This window comes from Lepisosteus platostomus, chromosome 8 (assembly GCF_059453375.1).
Source record: "Lepisosteus platostomus isolate fLepPlt1 chromosome 8, fLepPlt1.hap1, whole genome shotgun sequence".
Taxonomy (NCBI): domain Eukaryota; kingdom Metazoa; phylum Chordata; class Actinopteri; order Semionotiformes; family Lepisosteidae; genus Lepisosteus; species Lepisosteus platostomus.
In genome coordinates, this window is record NC_142618.1 from 30,169,973 (window position 1) to 30,190,982 (window position 21,010).

The 21,010-nt window shown below is 39.6% G+C and overlaps 2 protein-coding genes across 2 annotated transcripts; both read right to left on the bottom strand.

Annotated features, from left to right (window-relative positions):
- LOC148657179 (cathelicidin antimicrobial peptide-like) lies at positions 1–2,549 on the bottom strand. Its single transcript, XM_088643085.1, has 4 exons — positions 2,326–2,549; positions 1,904–2,026; positions 1,436–1,543; positions 1–168 (listed from the first exon to the last, which is right to left on the bottom strand). The coding sequence occupies exons 1-4, from the start codon at positions 2,503–2,505 to the stop codon at positions 121–123; spliced, it is 459 nt and encodes a 152-aa protein (XP_088499211.1). The 5' UTR covers positions 2,506–2,549; the 3' UTR covers positions 1–120.
- Positions 2,550–7,363: 4,814 nt separating this feature from the next.
- On the bottom strand, positions 7,364–20,958 carry LOC148657180 (uncharacterized). Its single transcript, XM_088643083.1, has 4 exons — positions 19,098–20,958; positions 18,481–18,597; positions 14,612–14,716; positions 7,364–8,645 (listed from the first exon to the last, which is right to left on the bottom strand). The coding sequence occupies exons 1-4, from the start codon at positions 19,269–19,271 to the stop codon at positions 8,553–8,555; spliced, it is 489 nt and encodes a 162-aa protein (XP_088499209.1). The 5' UTR covers positions 19,272–20,958; the 3' UTR covers positions 7,364–8,552.
- Positions 20,959–21,010: the final 52 nt, after the last annotated feature.

Here is a 21,010-nt window from a genome sequence, read left to right on the forward strand (position 1 = left end):
TTAATTCAGAAAGCTTTATTTAATAAAATCTTCTTCCACAATAGTTTATACAACATAAATATAGTTCACAATTGTCCGCAGGTGAGCTCCAGGCACAATGCTGCTGTTCCTAACATGTTCTTATGATCTACCAAAAAGATACCACCAGCTGGGTGGTTCTTCAAGTTTCTGAAATAGAAATTAAAGATAGCAGGTGAGGAAAATACATTATGTACAGTAGTTTTTGATCATTCAAGAAAAACTTTAAAAAATAGAACATGTATTGGCACCAAATAGCCTTACGAACTATTTTTTATTATTTGTTATATTTTTGTGTTTCAGGCATTCTGAGATTCTGACATAAAAGCACATTTGAATTATTGATATTTTCTGGGCCGCTTTCTTTCTATTCTTCTTAAATGCAGTCTTTTTTCACATAAATATCTCATTGAAGAAATGTCTTAGTGATTCACAGACATCAAACTACTCACAAATCAGGGGGCATTAAATATACTGAGACAAATCTGGATTTCAATCATTAAGTGGAAAAGTAAAACACCAAGTATGATAGGTCTGGGTTTAAAAACAAGATTAAGAGAAATATATTTCATATCTGGACATATTACCAGGTGTAATGATGATTTTCATCATTACATGACTTGCTTGTCATGTGTTTCATAATAATAATAATTGCTTACACTTATATAGCACTTTTCTGGACACTCCACTCAAAGCACATTACAGGTAATGGGGACTCCCCTCCACCACCACCAATGTGCAGCCATGATGCGACGGCAGCCATAGTGCGCCAGAACGTTCACCACACACCAGCTCTCAATGGGGAGGAGAGCAGAGTAATGAAGCCAATTCATAGATGGGGATTATTAGGAGGCCATGATTGATGACCACAGAGAGTCAGGACCTCGGTTTTACGTCTTATCTGAAGGACAGTGCCTGTTTACAGTATAGTGTCCCCGTCGCTATACTGGGGCATTAGGACCCACATAGACCGCAGGGTGAGTGCCCCCTGCTGGCCCCACTAACACCTCTTCCAGCAGCGATCTTAGTTTTTCCCAGGAGGTCTCCCATCCAGGTACTGACCAGGCTCACCTCTGCTGAGCTTCAGTGGGTTGCCAGTTGTGAGTTGCAGGGTGATATGGCTGCTGGCAATGATGTGTAATGTACTGATGATTTTAGTACTTTATTGTCATGTGTTTCATGATTGTCAGTAAAGGTTCAATTTGTTGAATACTGTCCATTGTGTGTAATTGTTCTGATCATACCTTTTATATTTAGAAAATGTGATACTGTACATGATTAAATTACACTAGACATCAGGGTATGTCATATTTGTGTTAAAGATAATATTTTAAACATAAAAAATATGTCAAAACATTCACAGTTGAAATAATTAACTCCAGAGATGGCTTTTTAGCTACTTTTTTGAAGGATTTACCTTGCGCTCCTCTGGGTCTGTAACTTCTTCACAGGTCACTACTACAGCGCTTGCTTCTCCTGGCTTAGCCCTCACAACCGTGACAAGACCTGTGCACTTCTTTAAAGACTGAAAAAGAGAAAGAGGAAATGCCCACTGTTGTTTACTGCTATAGGACTTGAGAAGTGTTTAAGTACTATCTCTTGGTAAATATCTGGATGAACTGAATGCGATGTGTTTTGCAAAAGAACAAAGGTGTTATCAATGACCTTCTTTGCACATCACCCAGAGAAGAGCAAAATAATAAATATTGTGTGTCTAGTAACATATTGATTTCAGTTTAGTTTCCCCAAATTGATTTAACTAAATAGCAGGAATTACAGTAACATTATACCATTTCAGAAGTTAGTTGTAGGGTGCACAAAGAAAACATATTATATCAGAGGTATTTTTGGCTATAGTGAAGAATAAAGAACAGCATGAGCTCACCCCATTTTCCTTGAAGTCACATTCTTCCTTTCCATAGTCCACAAATCTCGGGCACACAGTCTCCTTCAAAATGAATCTTATAGTATACTCGGTTCCAAAGCCATCACCAGGAATGAACATTGACTGAAAAAGAGAGAAAACCAGGACACATATTGCATAAGAGTCATATAAATCATTGTGCTGAACATCTTCCCGTTTTAATATTTCAGCTCTCAGTTACATAATTGAACCCTTAATTGACTGAATAATTGGACCACTTTGAACTGTTTGACGGCTTTTAAACAAAAATGCTTCTGCTATGAAATGTTTTAATATGCTTTAATGCTTTGATCAAAGTTAATTATTGTTGTCTTTATGTACAGACTGTTTTATAATTCACTTCCAGGCAAAAATAATCTGAGACTTTGACAGTACTGACTTACCATTCCCTTTAGAGGAGCTACTTTGGGAGGTTTGAAAGCATTAGTCTCCACACTTTCCTGGTTGTAATGAGCTGTTGCTGCTGAGAGAGCATCCATGTAGCTGAAGGTCTTCTTTGCTAGAGACACAGTGGCCACAGCAGCCATGCAGAGCAGCAGCAGATATTCAACTGAAGTTCTCATCTTGTCAGTTAGCTCTTCACTCTCATCTGGGGTTTATAATCTGCCTCAGACAGCAGAGAGCCTTTTGAATGTTCTGAAATTGTGCAACACACTGCAGAACATGGTGGATGTTTGCCTTTGAGAAATTTAGGAAACTTTATTGTGTCATGACATGACTTCGAGTTTCAAACTTTCCAGTAAATTTGAAAACATGATGAAGGAGGCAGTACTAAAGCAAATCAATAACTTGCTCAATGGTACATTGTGGGAAAGGTAACAGTAGACAATCGTGGAAAGGAGTAGAGGGTGTTTATGTATTGTGCCCCTCAAAGTAAATATTGATTTTGGCCTTCAAAAATATTGATTTCTTAATCTTGTAAAGATATGTTCTTTGTGCCAGTCAGAGAGATGTGAGTACATGAACAGCCCATTTGGAGAGGGACTGCAATGGTCAGTGATAACACGACCAGAACTACACAATAAAATTCCTACAGCATTTCCTCATGATGGAAAGCACTAAGGTGACCTCTTGCTCTTTTAAATTTCTACATTTGTGTGATTATTGCTGCAGTCACTCCTTACATTAAGGTCTTCTGAGAGCTGGGTTTCTTATTTTCTCCTTCATTGTTCAGATTGCTTTACTTTTGCTTTACTGTTTTTCTTCTCTATTTTACCCTTTTTCCTTTTCCTTGTATTTCATTTCCACTGTCACACTCCGAGCAAAATTCCTACTTGGGATAACACTTGGATAGTCAGAACCCTGCAGTCTTAATGGCCTGGACTGGGAATTCCAATATCCATCCATCCATTTTCTAAAACACTTAATCCTGGTCAGGATGATAGGGAGCAGGGGCAAATCCCAGCTAGCAAGCTACGCCCAGTACTGAAGTTTAACTGGAGCACCCAGAAGACACCAACGCAAAGACAGGGAGAGCATACAAATACCATACAGATAGCAATCTCTTAAAATGGCATAATAAATGTTCCAAAAAAATGAATACTCCTGCAGGCTGCGCTTTGCTTGCAATAATTACATTATTGAAATCTGACATTAATTCCTTTTTCATGTACAATTTCTAAAAAGTGTGATTTATGTTCCTTAAACAGCACATTGTTGTTAATTTGTTTGATGGTTTGAGTGCAGAAGTCCTGAACAGAGCATACCATACACTTTCTTTGCTTCTCTGAGGCCTCAAAAAAGGTTGTGAAACTGAGGAGTGAAAATGAAAGGAGGAGTAGTCTGCTTGTCACCAATGTCTGACAGGCCAACAGGAATTTTCCAGGGAGTGTTGTTTATGTGATCTTCATACTTTAACTGCTGCGGTAGTTTTTTAATATGTATGTTGAAATAACTGATTGTGATTTGTTAATTCCAGTAAGTTTTAACATATGCCCTTAAATATTCTGGTTAACAGAACAAATTGCCTGATTAGGACATGAATACATGGTTCTTACATACAGTACAGTGAAAAGCATACAGTACAGTAGGTATTGGGACAATGTAATGAAATTCATTTTTACTGTGTAAGAATTACATTTAGATTTGATATGAAAGATTAATACGAATCTTAAGTATACCGTTTCAGCTTTTGTTTCTGGGTACTGTTTTGCATACATGTTTTGCCATGTTAGAACAATGTCACTACTCCATTTACTCCATACTCCATTGGATCCATGGATACTCCATTTTAGGTCAGTATTGGGACATATGGCCGACAGATGTTTCTAATTGTTCAGGTGTTCCATGTTGCATTCATTGTGAATGTACTGTATAGTCTTGGTTCCAACCTTTGGAGTTTACTTTTTGGCCTGGCTCTTGAGCTAGATAGCAAAAACCCACATCAAGACTGGAGAGTTGTCTAGCAAGCAATTCTGAAGATAAGAGCAAAAATAAATTCTAGTTAGAACCATTGCAGACAGACAGGGCATCACAAAATCAACTAAATGGAATGTCTAGGGAAAAAAAGAAACTACTAGAGGAATAAGCAATCGGCAAAGATTAGGTCATCAAAGGATGATGACAGTAGTTGATGACAGAGGAATCATTAGAGCTATGAAGAAAATAACAGTAAGAGATTGCAGAGTGCAGGAGTATCTCAATCCTCAATTACAAAGGCTACAATTGCAAAGATTGGCCACGAAATTTCTGTAACAAAATTTAATGGACAGATGAAATGAAGATAAACTCTTTGTCAATGTGAAAGAAAGGCAAAGATTGGCAAGATTATAGTAAGATGTTGCTTTATATGACAAAACAAGCTTACTAATTTGGTGCAACATTCCTCACTTAAAACATAAACTCAACCTCTCACTCAACATTTGATCATGTGAGTTGATCAAGTTGATGTGTTACACCCTGTACTACTCTGAAGGAATCCGAGTTGGGTTTCATTTTATGTATGTCACGATTATAGTCCCTCCTCCTTAAGGGTGCTCCAGCCCTTTCACTTCAGACTTAATTCTGTGCACCTGACCCCTTTTCCCAGCCCACCTTAAAAGCCAGGCGCTGACGTTCATCCTGGCTGTGCATCTGGTTTCCGCACCGTGCGAGTCCGGGATCTGGATGCGCCTGGTCCCGTTAAGGTTTTAACCTCTGTTCCTGTTCCTTGCCTGCCGGTTCTGACCCGGTTCGTGTTTTTAATTCCTTGTTTGGATGGATCACCTGGCTATGGACTTTCTTGTGTTTTTGGATTCCCTCTTTGGATTACTTTTGGATTGTTTGCCTCGGCCACACCTTCCCCCTGCAGCAGCGCACTTTGGACACGCCCTCCCGTTTTCAGCCCCGTATTCCTGCATGACTTTTTCCTAGTGTTTCCCCACTTCTTCGGATTGTGTCGTCCGCATAGGGTCCGGAAAGAACTGTTCGTTACAATGTATCATTCTAAGATCAGGTTAAAGTCTCAGAATTTCCTCTGATTCATAACAAGATCCTGCATTCTGCCTTTCATCTCTTTATGTACTGTGAATGCACAGAGAGGACCTGTCATCCTTAAAAATAATTTAACAAAAAACACGTTTTGTTGAAAACTTAAAATATCTTTTATTTATTTTGCTTTGTTTGTAGATGGCAATTTCAGTTATAAGTGAAATTTAAGAGTGGGTTTATTATTCAACAGGATCAACACAGTAGATGTTTTGGCAAGGTGAACATTCATACAGTAGCAATACAGTGCATAAAATGTGGAAGTTTCAGCATTTTTGAGTGTATTATTACTTCACCAAGAGAAATCCACAGTACATCAGTGTAATTCAGCATATTATTAGGCTTTGTCATTACAGTACGTCACTACAGAGAACATTATTCACATATGAGATTAAGCAAGATTGGATTTCCTTATTGGAAACTGAGAAAGCAGCATTTAGAGGGAAAAACAATTCCTGTCAACCTGCTGGTAGTTATCCACCCCAGAAGTAGCAGAAACAAGTCGGAGTTCATCAAGACTGACAAAAATGTACTTTTTGTGTATCTTCTGTAGATAAAAAGTGTTGGTGTTCATTTGTTCTTTTTAAATGATGCACTACCTGTGTTTTAATTAATATACTAAGATTTACTGTATAATAAATATTAGGAAATTCTAAAATTTCCCAACAGACTTGAGCTGAAAAAGCTGGCTGCTTTTCAAAAGTCTCAGCCCAGATTCATTGGAAGGAAAATAATCTCCAGTGGATACCTCCTGCTTCTGCTCTCCAGTCTCATTACTAAATCTTGAAAAGCATTATGTAAATATACATTTTTTTGGTCTTTAGTGTGGGGAAAAAATGTGATATGTTCATGTACAGTACCTGGATAAATGACCAGAGATATTCAAATATGAGGGTGTAAAGCTATAGTTGATACAAATATTATTAGAATGAAACCAGCTAAAAATTATGAAAGGGAACCAAAAAAGTGAATGAGTAAACAGAAAATTTATATTGGTGCCTTAGACCTTATGGCATGTTATTTTGCAAGAGTAAATGATTGTGATAGAGGCAATCTATAGCAGCGTCATTTTACAGACATGACAGAAGTATCATCTTTAAAGTACATAATATCTCCTATCAGCCTATTGTATTTGTAATGGACTGACAATGTCTTGGTATTTATGAAAGTGCTCACATGTAATGCTTTAATATGTGGACATATATTTATTATTATTATTATTATTATTATTATTATTATTATTATTATTATTATTATGCCTGAGAGAACACATGGGAACGGACATATTCCCACTATGAGCTTTTAACCTAGTCATGTTGGAACAGTTATCAATTATTGAACACTTGGAAGTTGCATAGAAGTTGTACTGTATGTTCTCCCTGTGTTTGTATGGGTTTCCTCTGGGTACTCCAATTTACTCCCACAGTCCAAAGACAAACTGGCAGGTCATTTGGCTTCTGGGAAAACTGGCTCACGTGAAAATACAGTATGTGAGTGTCCCTGAACTGGATAAATCTGTTAGATAATGGATGAATGGAATATTACTAATACACTAATACAGATAAAAATGGTAATTCATCCAGTTATACACCACCCACAACCCTTTTGTTTGATTTTACAAGTTAAATACATTTCAAATACATTGTAATTAACAATGTTGACTCAAACACCCTGGAGCAATTGCGGTGAAGTGCTTTGTTCAAGGATAAAATAGTAGTATTCCATGTGGGATTTGAACCTATTCTAAGGATAGAATTAATATAATTGGAAATTACATATTATATGTGGTGTAGGGGACATTTTCAGAAGAAAATCATAATACCTGTATAGTAGCTTTGCATTCCAGCCACAGCAATCTGTTGAAGGCTGCAGCTGCACATGTATTTCTAATAATATAGTATCATACCAAGTTAATGAAAATGTGCCATAGCAAAGGAGAGGAGTCACAAACATAAATTCACTAAATAAATTGTATTTGAATCCAAATCAATAAAAACAATGTAAAAAGGCAGCTGGGACTTCCAAAGATAGATGTAGACAACACAGAAGCTTTAGGAAAACTTAATATATAATTTGTTTTATGGCAGATACTCAGTTTTTGGTCATCAATAAACGCATCACCTTTTCAGAATCCAGAAATGAACTTCAATCATTTGTTTTCCACTTTTGTATCACGTTTGAGTTTCAACAGTTTCAACTGTTCCACAGCCTAGTAGGGGATAAGAATCAGATGATTATGCCACCTTGTGGATGAAAACTGAATACTCTTTATGTCCAAAAAAGGTTTGTCCAACAAGGATCCCATAAAGCTTGGCATGTGATGCACTGTGTTGAAAATACAATCCTTGCTCTACAGGCAGAGCAACTTAAAAAACGTGAAAAGGGTTCTTAGAGTGTATAATAATATGGGAAGACATGGCGACACAGTGGTTAGCATTGCTGTCTCACAGTGCTGAGGCTCTGGGAGCAATTCTGCTATCTTTGTGTAGGTTCATATAATCTCCCCAAGTACATGTGGGTTTCCTCCATGCTCCATGCTCCAGCTTCCTTCCACAGGGCCTGCAATTGACTGACATCCCATCCAGGGTATACCCTGCCTTGCACCTGTTGCTTCCAGCTCCCCAGTGATTAGCATTGCTGCACACGGAGCTGGGGCCCTGGGTTCAATTTCTTGGGTACAATCTTCATGGAGTTTTTATTTTTCCCCTGTGTTCACATCCAAAGACATTCTGGTAGGTTAATTAGCTTCTGAGAAAAATGGCCCTGGAGTGAGTGTGTACATCTCTGTATCTGTGTCTGCCCTGTGATGGACTGGCATCCCATCGAAGGTATATCCTGCCCCTAGTTGCTGATCTCGATAGGCTCTGGCTACCCCATTCCCCTGTATTGGATGAAATGGTTATAAAATGGGTGGATGGGTGAATAATAGAATGGATGGTTCTTTTGGATCCATGTTAATAAACTTGAGAAGAGTAACAATGATACTTAAAACAATTAATAAAAAAGAGAAGCAAAGACAAGGTACGAAAAAAATGAAAGAAAAATAGTTAACAAATTGTGTAAATTGCCTGAAGTTCTTAGCAGTGAAAAGCACAGTTTTGAGTAATGTTGCTGTCCATCTTTTGATTTCACTAGCTGCGAAAGTCTAGTGCTTTTGACTCCCATAGTTATGTTGACCTATGGAAGACCCACTCCTTGACCTTTGTCCTGGAAGATTCTGATTACCATCTTGCACTCCCTGAAAAGAACATTGAATAAAATAATGCATTTAATTAATTCACATCTTAAATCAAGACGCACTTTATGTTTATTAGCAAACTTTAATAACAACTTAACCAAAATCTGTATATGATAAAACAGCTATAATAACAGAAAAATATAAAGAAAAATTCTGTGACTGAACATACAGTAATAATGGAATATCACATTATGTGGCTATAATTGAATGCTGTTTCATGATTATCAAGAAGTGAGAACATTAACATTGTTTTCTGAATCTGAATCCAGATCTTTCGTTGGAAGATGAAAGCAATACTGGCATCATCATCATCTTGCACTTTTCTTATAAGAAATGCTATTTTTGGGGTACAATAACAGTAATAGTGATTGTACTAATAAGAAATTAAAGTTAGAAATAAAAGTATTTCAGTAGTTCTGTCAAATCATAATTACTCGAAAATAAGCAGAGGGATAGCATATTTAATAATTTGTGTTTGGCACTAACTCCCCTAGCTGAGAAAATGACAGCCCTGGCTGAAGAGCAGAGCTGTTACAATTCCCCTCTGTCACAACCCCGCCTAATCAGAATAAATGCAACCGGCATTCTGACACAGCTCCCGACAATCATAATCAAGCACCTGTCAATTCCTGCAAATGACACCGTCTGGACTAATTACCAGATCACACTCCTCAATCACTACCACACTCTTAGAATCCCAGAGTACTTATGTACACCAGTTAACAACTACAGCTTTGGATAAGTACTCCCTGTTTTTTCCCTTCTCTGTCTTAACCCCGCATAGGGTTAATCATTTTTTCTCTCCCAATGTTACAGAATACCGAGCCATTAAAATGAACCCCACAAATCAAAATATGATTAATTCCGTCCTCAACCAGCAATCCCACGCCCTCATACAGCTCCATGTTTCCATTCAACAGCTCACGGATCATATGGCTAGACTCCCTGAAGAACCTTCGACTCCCCATAGCCCCCCCTCTGCTGTAGCTTCACTCACCGTGGCTCTCTACAGCTCACCACCCCTTCCCACACGGGATACATTCGATGGACATCCAACTAAATGTCAGGGCTTTATAGCCCAGTGCTGGTTAGCCTTCCAGTTGTACCCAGAATGTTTTTCCACCTCTTGTGAAAAAATTGCTTTTGTCATCTTGCTACCTGCTGGAAGGATTCTGGACTGGGCTGCTGCCCTGCTAGCTAAAGGGGGACCTGTAACAGCCAATTTTAATTAATTCTACCCGAAGTTCAAGGCAGTATTTGCTCCGGCTAGCTCTGAATACCATTTCTTATCACAGCTTTCTACTCTCCGACAGGGCGATAGACCTAAATGAGATCACCATTAAGAACCGCTACCCTCTGCCCTTGATTGCGGCAGCACTAGAATTACTGCATGGGGCTACAATTTTCACTAAACCTGATCTCCGAGGAGCATATTATCTAATCCATATCAGGTAAGGTGATGAATGGAAAATGGAAAAACAAATATGTCCTCGTATATCTTGATGACATCCTTATTTTCTCTAACAATCCCCAAGACCATGTCCAACATGTCCAAGAGGTACTCTCACAACTCATCCACAATAAGCTCTATGCTAAATTAGAGAAATGCCTTTTGCATGTCTCCAAAATACATTTCCTCGGTTACATAATTACTCCCCACAACATTGAAATGGACTTCTTCAAAGTAAAAGCCATCAGGGACTGGCCAACCCCCAGGAAAAAAATTTTTATAGACGTTTTAATTGCAACTTTAGTTCCATGCTGGCTCCCATCATGGCCCTCACGAGAAAAGGTCCCAACCAGAGCAGATGGAATCCCAAAGCGAATAAGGCATTCCTCCACCTGAAACATCTGTTCACAACAGCCCCGCTTCTCCATTGCCCAGACCCCTCCTTGCCCTTTGTGGTTTAGGTTGATGACTTGGCTCACAGTGCAGGGGCAGTCCTTTCACAGGGTCACAGGGAAAAAGACATACTCCACCCCTGTGCATACTTTCCCCTGCAGAAATAAACTACGATTCAGGTAACCGGGAGCTCTAAGCTATCAAACTTGCCCTTGAGGAGTGAAGACATTGGCTGGAGGGAGCACAACACCCGTTCACCATCATAACTTGCCACAAAAACTGAATCTACATCCAATCGGCCAAACATCTTAATGCCCACCAAGCCAGATGGTCCTTGTTTTTCTCTAGGTTTTGTTTCATCATTACATGGTCCCCTGGTTCTCAAAACGTGAAGGCTGACACTCTCTCCTGCCTCTTTGACCCTCCAGACCTTGAGAAGACACCCAAACCCATCATTCGCCCGGTAAGTTCCTTGCTGGCATCAGAAGGGACATTGAGGAGCAGATGAGGTACGCCCGGGCTGGTCATTCAGTTCCCCCACAGTGCCCTCCAGATAGGCTTTTCATCACCAATCTGGTCCGGTTGGCAGTCTTACAGTGGTGTCATGATTTGCACATTGGATCTGATCGATAGGGACTTCTGGTGACAGACTATGAAATTGGACGTCGTCGACTACATGCGAGTCTGTACCGTATGTGCTAGAACCAAGACCCCACGCAATAAGAAAGCCTCCTCCATCCTCCCCAGGTTCCCGAAAGCCCCTGGTCCCACATCTCCGTGGACTTTCTCACTGATCTTCCACCAAGTCAAGACAAACTGCAGTTTTGGTCACAGTGGACAGATTCTCCAAATCAGCTCATTTTGTCCCTTTATCTACCTTAACCACTGCACGTGAGATGGCAAACTTATTCGTTAACCACGTCTTTAGACTCCATGGCATCCCAAAGGACGTGATTTCAGATAGGAGTTCTCAATTCATCTCAAGATTCGGGTGGGCCTTTTGTAAGCCTCTTGGGGCATCCATTTCGCTGACTTCAGGATACCATCCGGAGGCCAATAGACAGACCGAGAGGATCAACCAGGAGCTCTTGACTTTCCTGAGGACCTACAGTATATTTCGGCAACCCAAGACAACTGTGTCTCTCTACTTTCTTGGGCCGAATTCACCCACAACTTCTTTCCACTATGCTATTGCATACCAAACCCCTCTCCCCCCCAGAAACCCAGGTGCCCTCTTTCCAGTAATACTTATCTTCAATTCAGAAGCTTTGGATGACCGTTAAACCTTCACTCCAAAAGACTGCACAATGTTACAAAAAATCTGCAGCTCGACACCGTCATCCTTTTCCCCGCCTCTGAAGAGAACAGTTTGTCTGGCTCTCCACCAAGAATCTCCACCTAAGACAACCCCTTAATAGATTCGGATCTCATTTCATCGGCCCTTTTTGGATAATTTCTCAAATCACCCCTGTCTCTTACTGTCTGGCTCTATCACCTACTCTCAGAATTCACCCCACTTTCCATGTCTCCCTCCTCAAACCTTTCCACAGGTCTCCCCTCTCCAAACCTCAACCTCGTCCGCCCCCACCATGACTAGTAGAAGGTGCTCCCACCTTCACAGTCAACAAGATCCTGGACTCCCATTGGTACCAAGGCTCCTTACAATACTTGGTTGATTGGGAAGGGTGTGGCCTCGAGGAAAGATCTTAGGTACCTGAGAAGGACATTCTGGATCCAAATTTAATTCAAAACTTTCACCGCGCTTTCCCTAAACGTCCTGTTAGGGCGTCAGGAGCTGCCTGTGAAGGAGGGGGGGGTACTGTCACAGCCCCGCCTAATCAGAATAAATACCGCCGACAATCTGACATAGCTTCTGACAATCATAATTAAGCACATGTCAATTCCTGCAAACGATGCCATCAGGACTAATTACCCTCTCACACTCCTCAATCACTACCACACCCTTAGAATCCCAGAGTACTAATGGACTCATTACCCTCATCGCAACGAGCGGAGCTCTCTCTCTCGTGTCTTCCCTGCGTCTCTGTGCAATTCCCCTGATGATCTTGGGTTCTTGTGCTGTTGCTCTTCTGATCTTCTGGCTAACGACTTGCACCGGTTAACAACTACAGCTTTGGATAAGTACTCCCTGTTTTTTCCCTTCTCTGTCTTTACCCTGCGTTCCACCTTGCCTGGGAAATCGCATAGGGTTAATCATTTTTTCTCTCCTGACATTATACCTTCACTGGTGAGGAATTAGCCAGGTAGCTGCTACAAGGGTGCAGTTGTAGAGGAGAGAAGGCATATATAATAGCAATTTTATAGTTCTATAATAGCAACTAATAGCAAATATAAAGCAACTTTATGTTTAAGAACACAGTTTAAGTGCAAGATTACAATTTGATCTCCTCCCAGACTTCTGTTTAGCAATACCATTTTAGTTCAAATTCCAAACTATACAAATTGAGCCTATGAATATAAGGGGATAACATACTTTACTTTTGTTTGATACTTTAGGTTTTGTTTTTACCCAATCTGTCTGAGGAAATGACAACCCTGGTTGAAGGTCAGATTTGTCACAGCCACCCAAAAAATGAAGAGAAACCCAAAAGACCAGTGCAGACCTCAATGCTATTGGAGTGTGATTTTTGTTTGGTTGGGTATGTTTGGATATTGTAAAGATACATCAGAGAATGTGCTGTAGAATGGAGTGGATGAGAAGCTTTGGATATGCAATGTATCGGAGAAACACTGATGACTAATGTAATGAATAGGAAGTATGATACAGGCGATGGAATGTAAGTCAGTGAACAGGTATAAAACCCAAGACCTTAGCTTGCTTGAGATAGGAATTCTGTGGTGGGCAGCAGAACATGTTGTGATGACCTGGAAAGAGTAGCCAGAGGTGAACTGTACTGATGGTGAAGTAGAATAGGAACTGGTAATGAGTGATCACATGCAGAAGTGACAAGAACCGAGTAGATGAGGACAGGTTCCAGTGGATTTCCCAATGAAGAAGAAATATCAGTTACATTTGAGGATGAAAGCTTGGATGGGAGAAAGTGGGGGACATTCTATTTAGGTGCCAGTGGATGGGGGGGTAAAAGGGGGGTGGGGACCCAACACTGTGGCAGATTGATTCGCAAGCGAGGCACTGGCACCAGGGGTGGCAAAAAGTTGTCTCATGTGCAGACTGATGTTGTGTGTTCACATCCTTAGGGCAGAGTGAACATTAGCAACCAGAACAGGTCTTATGGGAACAGTGAAGAGGAGGATTGGGAAAAGGAGAAAGAGACATAACAACAAGGACAGGCTGGCTGGGACCGTAGGTGCAGTTGGCTTGTTTGTTTGACAAGAAATGGAGAGAAGGCTGAAGGAGAGATTGGAGTGAGTGGGGATACAGTAGTTGAAGACAGAATGGATACAAAATGGCTGTGATTGTTACCAGTCCCAAGGATGGTTAATGACATTGGAAGAAAATTGGAAGAAAAGAGTGGACATTGTGCGAATTGCAGGGAGGAGATTTATTGTGGGTAGACTGAGACTGGAGAACTGCTTATTGGAGAAGAGGTGAGGAAAGAGAAGTGGAAGAGGAAAAAGCAACAAAAGTTAATATCTAAAAATACTGAGTGTGAGAGACCTTTGACTCCGGAAAAAAATAAACGTAAAGTGCTATAAAAGATACGTGCAGAATTGTGCAGGCAACTATGTCTATTGTATGTAAGAGAACATAAGAGTGTAAATACAATTTGACCTTCTCCTGAACAAGTTTCAGAGCACCTTAGATAAACTTTAAAAAGGCTTAAGATTCTGCTAAATATGAACAGAGTGAGTTATTTAACGAAAACATTTAAGCAATTTTTGTTTTATTAATTTTTTTATCTTTTGTGAATTCACAAAGACTTTAACATTGCCCTTAACTGTTTGTTATAATGTTACATGATACACAGTGAAATCAATTCAAGGAAAGTTTAAAATCCAAATAATTGTCACTTTGAAGTACTATAATGTATAATTCAATGAGATGTTAAAAGTTAGCCACTAATTTGCCATTAAAACCATGGGCATCCATAAACCTCATGATTGCTGAGACCCATATCACAAACTTAGATTATTTTCTTACCTCTTTAAGCTTTGTTGGGATAGGCGCACAAGTAACTTTGATATTCTTTACTTTAGAAAGGTTTTCCTTTAGCACAGAAACTAGAGAGTTACACTTTAATTGCATCTGTAAAGGAAAAAATGGGCAGACATTAACAGGCAAATTTCACAAATACTTTACAGTATTTGACAATTACTATTTGAATTCAGGGTGCTTTTTGAAATGTTAGGTATGTGTTATAATAAAGGAGTTACAGTATGTTTTCAGTTTAGCAGCATGGTATATGACCTGAACAACAAGATAGAACCATACAATGCACTTACCATCAAACAAAACATACATACACTTACCATAACATACAAAACATAAGTAACAAAATAATTAATCTTTAATTTTTAAATACAAATATAATCTATGGAAATCGGGTGGGGCAGTGGTTAGCAATGCTAACTCACTGTGCAGTAGCTCTGGATTTAATTCTGGACCTGGGATGCTATCTGTGCGGAGTTTGTATGTTCTCTCTGTGTTTGTTTGGTTGCCCCCAGGTGCTCTGGTTTCCTCCTATAGTCCAAAAACATGTTGGTAGTTGGCTTGGCTTCTGGGAAAAATTGGCTCTGGTCTGAGAGTGTGCATGTTTGTATCTGTGTGTAATCTGTAACTAACAGGTGTCCTTTCCAGGGAGTATACTGACTTGTGCTCTTGTTTGGTGGAATAGGCTCCAACTCCTCTGTGATCCTGTATTGGATAAAGAAGCTAAAATATGTATGTATATATAGCACTTTTAATTCTGATCCCAAGGATCCCAAAGTGCTTTGCATCAAAAAGGGGACCCACTTCATTCACCACTGAAGTGCAGGACCCTCCTGCGTGATGTGCAAAACTATTATGGGCCAGCAGCCCACCTTTAAAGCAGATCAGAGAAAAGAGAGAGACTGCCTCACCAATTGAATTGAATCAAGGTGGAAAATTAGTTAGGTCAGAGTGGGATTTAGCCAGGACCTAATGGTTAAGACCCCAGTTTTCACTACCCTATAGCGGCAATGCTTGTTAATAAGACAGAATTAAGCGTTGCTGTGCTTTCCTAAATGAGGCCCCATCTCACTCTCCATCTCTGTGGTGCAGCCACAGAGAAAGTATTCATGCAGGCTGATTTAAGAAGTTTTCTTTTGATAAGGGACAGCTCCCAAACGGGGATGCACTTAGCTAAGCCTGGCTATCATGATCAATGGTCATCCATTGGCGCCTATCTGTCTAGGGAGTGCCAAATGGACATCTGGACTGCATTCCTAAGTGTCAGGAGTAAGTGACTCATATCTCACCTTGATCAACCAATCAGGTACTGGCAGGGCGTGGTAACACCACGTGGGTCTCCAATGCCCCTATTGGACTTTGTTCTAAGCACGAGGCCGAGGATCCCGTACGTACTCAGAATTCTACCAACGTGAATGCTCCGCTTGATCAACGGCAGCCTACAGTTGGACCCTCCTCGACAACCTGAATAGCTTATTCAGAAGCAGCGCTGGAACGGGAATGAACCAGCTTCTTCCCGGGCAAAAGAGTGACTTGTGAGGACTCGTGGTCACATTGTGTGAATAGAGACTTTCTACTAGCCAGCCAGACTGCTGGTAGATCCCCTCGGAGCAATGACTGCCCTGCGCGCCGCAGTTAGATTCCTCTGCCCGTCCTACTCCGAGCTGCACCTCGACTGGTTGGCCGGTAGCCAGAGGACGCTTTGACAACGCCCATTGGACAACCGCTGGAACAGAGGCTGCAACACAGCCTGTCAGCTGGTTTGGTGTTCGTGCCGGGAAATTCCAAATCCATACACAGTGGATAAGTAAACCCCATGTTCTACATTGCGTCTCGAGAATTCAATTGTACCTCAACACAAGTTGTTAGCAATTTAATTCATGAGTAATGTATTTACTTCCGAGTTTAGAGTAACAGTGGGTAATAACACTGATTAGCGATTTGGTAACCGAATGATATATATTGACATATATTCTCTGTTGTGTATCTCTTTGTGTTTGCATCTCTTCGAGATTATATACCTTGTATATTGATAACCCTCACAGTAAGGTCTGCCGTTTGTATCCAGGCAGACTAGTACACGTTTGGTGCACAATTTATATTAATAAATGTATCTCGTGTATTGAACCCGTGTGTGTGCGTTGTTAGTTGTTCTGACGATTGATTTTCTAAAAGCCACAAGGAACCACCTCGTGATTACTGCTACAATTAATAATTGTCTCAGTAAAACCATCAAACCACTACAACCCCCACAACTCTTTGAATGATCTGTTATGTTTTGAATGATCTATCAAATTAATCTATAATGTTAAAGTAGAATGAAAGTTGTTGGATTGTTTTTACAGGACATTTAAATGGAAACTGAAATGTTTTGATCTTATAACTACTCCCTTTGCTATGAAACTCCAAATTTGCCCCAGGTGCATCTAAATTTCCTTGTAAGATCACTCGGAATCCACCTGTGGTCTGTCCAATTGCTTGATGTCAGCAGAAATACACCTATTTATATAAGGTATCCCCAGTTTACAGTGCTTGTCGGAGTATACATACTCCGTATCTATACAATACAGTATCTATACAACTCTTTGATGGATGTTTTAGGAAGCATAGAGCTAGTGAGGGGTATAAAACCATATCTAAGGTGTTGAAAGTTCCCAGGAGCACACTCAGGTATATCATAAGGAAATGGAAAGAATATGGAATCACCCAGACTCTTCCTAGAGAAGACTGTCCTCCCAACCTGAGCAACTGGACAATAAGGACCTTAGTCTCAGACAGAACTACAGAGTTCCATGGCAGGGTTCCATGAGACCAGGGAACATGTCCAAGAACAACAATCTCTTCAGCACTACCCATATTTAGCCTCTATGATGGATGCTAGACAGAAACTAGTCAATTAGCATGCCTGAAGTTTGCAAGTAGGCACATGGCAGACCCTGAGACCGTGTGGCAAAAATTCAATGGGCTGATGAAATAAAAAAAATGAACTGTATGGGCTGATGAAATTAAAAAAATGACAAGGGTACAGCTCATCACCCATGTAAACTATAAATGGCAGTATATTACGGGTATCGTTTTCAGTGGTAGGAAATGGTTCACTTGTTAGGATAGTGGTCATAATAAATGGAGCCAAATTCAGGCAACAATGCTTCCCATCCAGCCTGACAGAGCTTGAACAAATTTGCACGGAAGAATGAGAGAAAATCCCCAAATCCAGATGCGCAAAACTGATACAGACATACCTAAGAAGACCCAAAGTTGCAACTGCTGCAGAAGGTACTTCTACAAAATTTGACTCAGTGTGGCGAATGCTTCAGGAAACAAAATATTTCCCCGCTTCATTTTTCAGAAATTTTTAATTTTTTGCTTAAACTTAAATTTAAAAAAAAATGTTACGTGCTATTTGAATGAAGGGAAAAAATAATTTCAATGCATTAAAAATTGGATGTAACACAATATTTACATTGCTCTGGGGGTAGATATTTACTGAAGGCACTATAAGTTAGATAAAAATGGGTCATGACAGTACAAGGAAGAAAAGAAAATTTAAACACAAAAAATAAATTGTCCGTTTTACACTTTCATCCAATTTTGCATTTTATGGTACGCAGGATACATTTTATTTAATGCATTATTTCTATAAAAAAGCAAGAGATGAAAACAAAGCTATTGAAGCATTAAAGGAATCAAACCAGCCTCTTTACTCAACTCCCTGATCTAAAATTAAAATCCAAAATAACATTCGGCACAATAAATTTAGCCTTTTGATTTAGCCATTTAATTTCTAAAATTTGAAATGCAAAAATCACATCAACTGATATCTCCTTCACATTCCTGCTGTTCAAAGAACTGTAACTTACTACTCCTTCCATAAAAGAGCAGTGCAACTTGTTGAAGTTCTCTGTATTTGGGCATACGGTTTCTCTCATAGTGAACTTCAGCTTATAATACACACTGGAGTCATCCTCCCTCCTTCTCTAAAGAGGAAAAAAGAACAGTTTCATTACCTTTTATCACATACTATTCTTCAGATGGTATTGGTAACAACATCTTTAAAGTAAATACTTTAAAAACTGTTTTCATTACTGTTTCCTTTTGGTTTAATCAAACTACCTACATACTGCATGCCCTGTCTTTATGGTGTTACAGGCACCACTCACACAACATTTCCACATAAATATGGAATTGTGTTTCTATTCAAATGACATGAAAAGGCAGTTGAAAAGAAAGCAGAGATGCAAATTCAAGTGTCTACATTCCTTACCTTTACCTTAATTTTTAAAGGAGCAGTAAATGACTTCTGCCCTTTGTGCCGCTTTTTTCCTGATCTATATTTGAGAATACGTCTTTCAATTTTGTACATTTATTATGCTGAATAATGCTATTCAGGCAGAAAAAGAGCCTTTGAAAATCAAGATGATTTACTTATTACATGACTCTTGAAATGAGAGCATTATGTTGAAGCTGGAGGACTCACTGGTTCATGTAGAGCACTCTCTTCCTTGAAAGCATTGGGCTGCTCACTGCCCCTGTTGTAGAACTCTACAGCAGCAGACAGGGTATCCTGGGGTGAGAAAGCTGCCTCTTCTAGACTCCCAGTGACTGCAGCAGCCAGGGACAGCAGCAGAAGGTATCCAGCAGAAGTCTTCATCCTGTCTGGGACTCCTTTATTAATGGCTGCTGCTAATGAGCAAGTGCAAGGCAGCTGGTTCTTTTAATAATCCTTTGCCTACTGATTGAGCAACTTGCTTCAAAGTTCAGGGGGAGGATATTTGTATCTGGAAATCTGAATGTCTGAGGCAGCCACTTTGTGTTATATGTCTCGTTCTGAGACATTTACCATAAAAAATACTAGTATTGGATCAGGCTGGCATATTTGCCCCATTGCATATGTTTGAAGTATGTACTGTATGGAGCAAAATGGTGCTTGTCACACCTCCCAAAATATGAATTCAGCAACCCATTTTTAAATTGATTTTTTCTCCATCTTTGAATCTAATTTACAGTAATACTTTTCAGTGATATTATCAAAGGACAACAGTTCAAATTTTCTATATCTAAAAATATGTAAAATGATTGTACAGAAAAAATACAGAATTGGTTTTGGAACCATTTACAGAACTGACACAATATGAATGCAGTTTTATGTTGCTACTATTTGTTCCATGCAAGACAAGAATGCACTTCCATTTTATGAAAGACACAACTCCTGTCGGATTAGACCATACTGTACACTCAGGGAATGCAATCACAGGCACTTGTCAACGTTCTTCCACATGTTCGACAGGGTTCATTATTACAGCAGGGGTATGCTACCCTGACTGGCACTGGAGTAGAATGCAGCTCACAGCTCATAGGCTGTGAAACGTATTCTCAGCCTTCATTTTATATCAAGATCCTCCAATATAGAATTCCACCTATCTAGGACTAAATTAGTAAAGGTTTCTCCAAAGAGGGAATTTCTTTTATGGAAAGTCACTGCATGGATGACTATAATTTTACACACACCCTGTGTAAGCAGTTGTCTATAATAAATGATATCACAAAGTAGTTACCTCACTTACACCTTATCAGTATTATGCATGGTTCCAGAACAAACATTCTTTCCAAACTTTGTCTGTTGATTTATGTCTAGTCTTTATACACATTCTACCTTGTTTAATCAGTGTAGCACAAATGCAGGTTGAGCTTGATTATTTAGTAACACCAAAGATTAAACGTCTTCTTTCTTTGGTATTTTCTTTTTGTTGGATAAATAATTCAACGGTGAAGACCAAAGATCTTTTCCCTGCTGTCAAGCATAGTGGTAAGATTATTACTGTTCTGCTTCTCCTCTGCAGGTACTGGGAACCTTGTCACAACTGATGGCAACGCAGAAGGAGGAAAGTACTGGGGAAATAAGAGGTAAACCTGCTTCAGCCCTAAAACTGGGACAAAAAAAACTTTCTGCCAATGATCTAAATGTAAATGTAAAGTAAGACAAAGAAAGTGAAAGTTGTTAAATGTCCCTTTCCCTCTCAAAGTCTTGAATTAAATCCCATTGAGCATCTGTGGAAAGTTGAAAACTGTTGTCCATAAGCATTCTCCAAGCTAACTGAGAGAGTCTGAGGAAATCTACCAAGAATGGTCAAATATTTATCAAACCGATGTGTAAAATTCATAAAGCCTTGCTGCTGCAATTGCTGCCACACACTTATTCACTTCCGAATACTTCAGCAATCAACATATTTCACTTTTTCTCTTTAGTTTTTGCTGACATTTACTTAACTGATCTTAACTTTAGTAGTATTCAGTGTCAGCATTGAATCTATGAACGAAATATTAAACTTAAATAAAATAATGTGTATTCATCACTTCTCAAAATGGGACCACCATAGTACGGATCTGCAT

Coding starts and splice junctions, on each gene's coding strand:
- LOC148657179 (XM_088643085.1), bottom strand. CDS start 2,505: ATGAGAACTTCAGTTGAATATCTGCTGCTGCTCTGCATGGCTGCTGTG. Junction 2,027..2,325: donor TAGCTCCTCTAAAGGGAATG/GTAAGTCAGTAC, acceptor TCTCTTTTTCAG/TCAATGTTCATTCCTGGTGA. Junction 169..1,435: donor CAGACCCAGAGGAGCGCAAG/GTAAATCCTTCA, acceptor TTTCTATTTCAG/AAACTTGAAGAACCACCCAG.
- LOC148657180 (XM_088643083.1), bottom strand. CDS start 19,271: ATGAAGACTTCTGCTGGATACCTTCTGCTGCTGTCCCTGGCTGCTGCA. Junction 18,598..19,097: donor AGAGTGCTCTACATGAACCA/GTGAGTCCTCCA, acceptor TTTCCTCTTTAG/AGAAGGAGGGAGGATGACTC. Junction 8,646..14,611: donor TCCCAACAAAGCTTAAAGAG/GTAAGAAAATAA, acceptor TGTTCTTTTCAG/GGAGTGCAAGATGGTAATCA.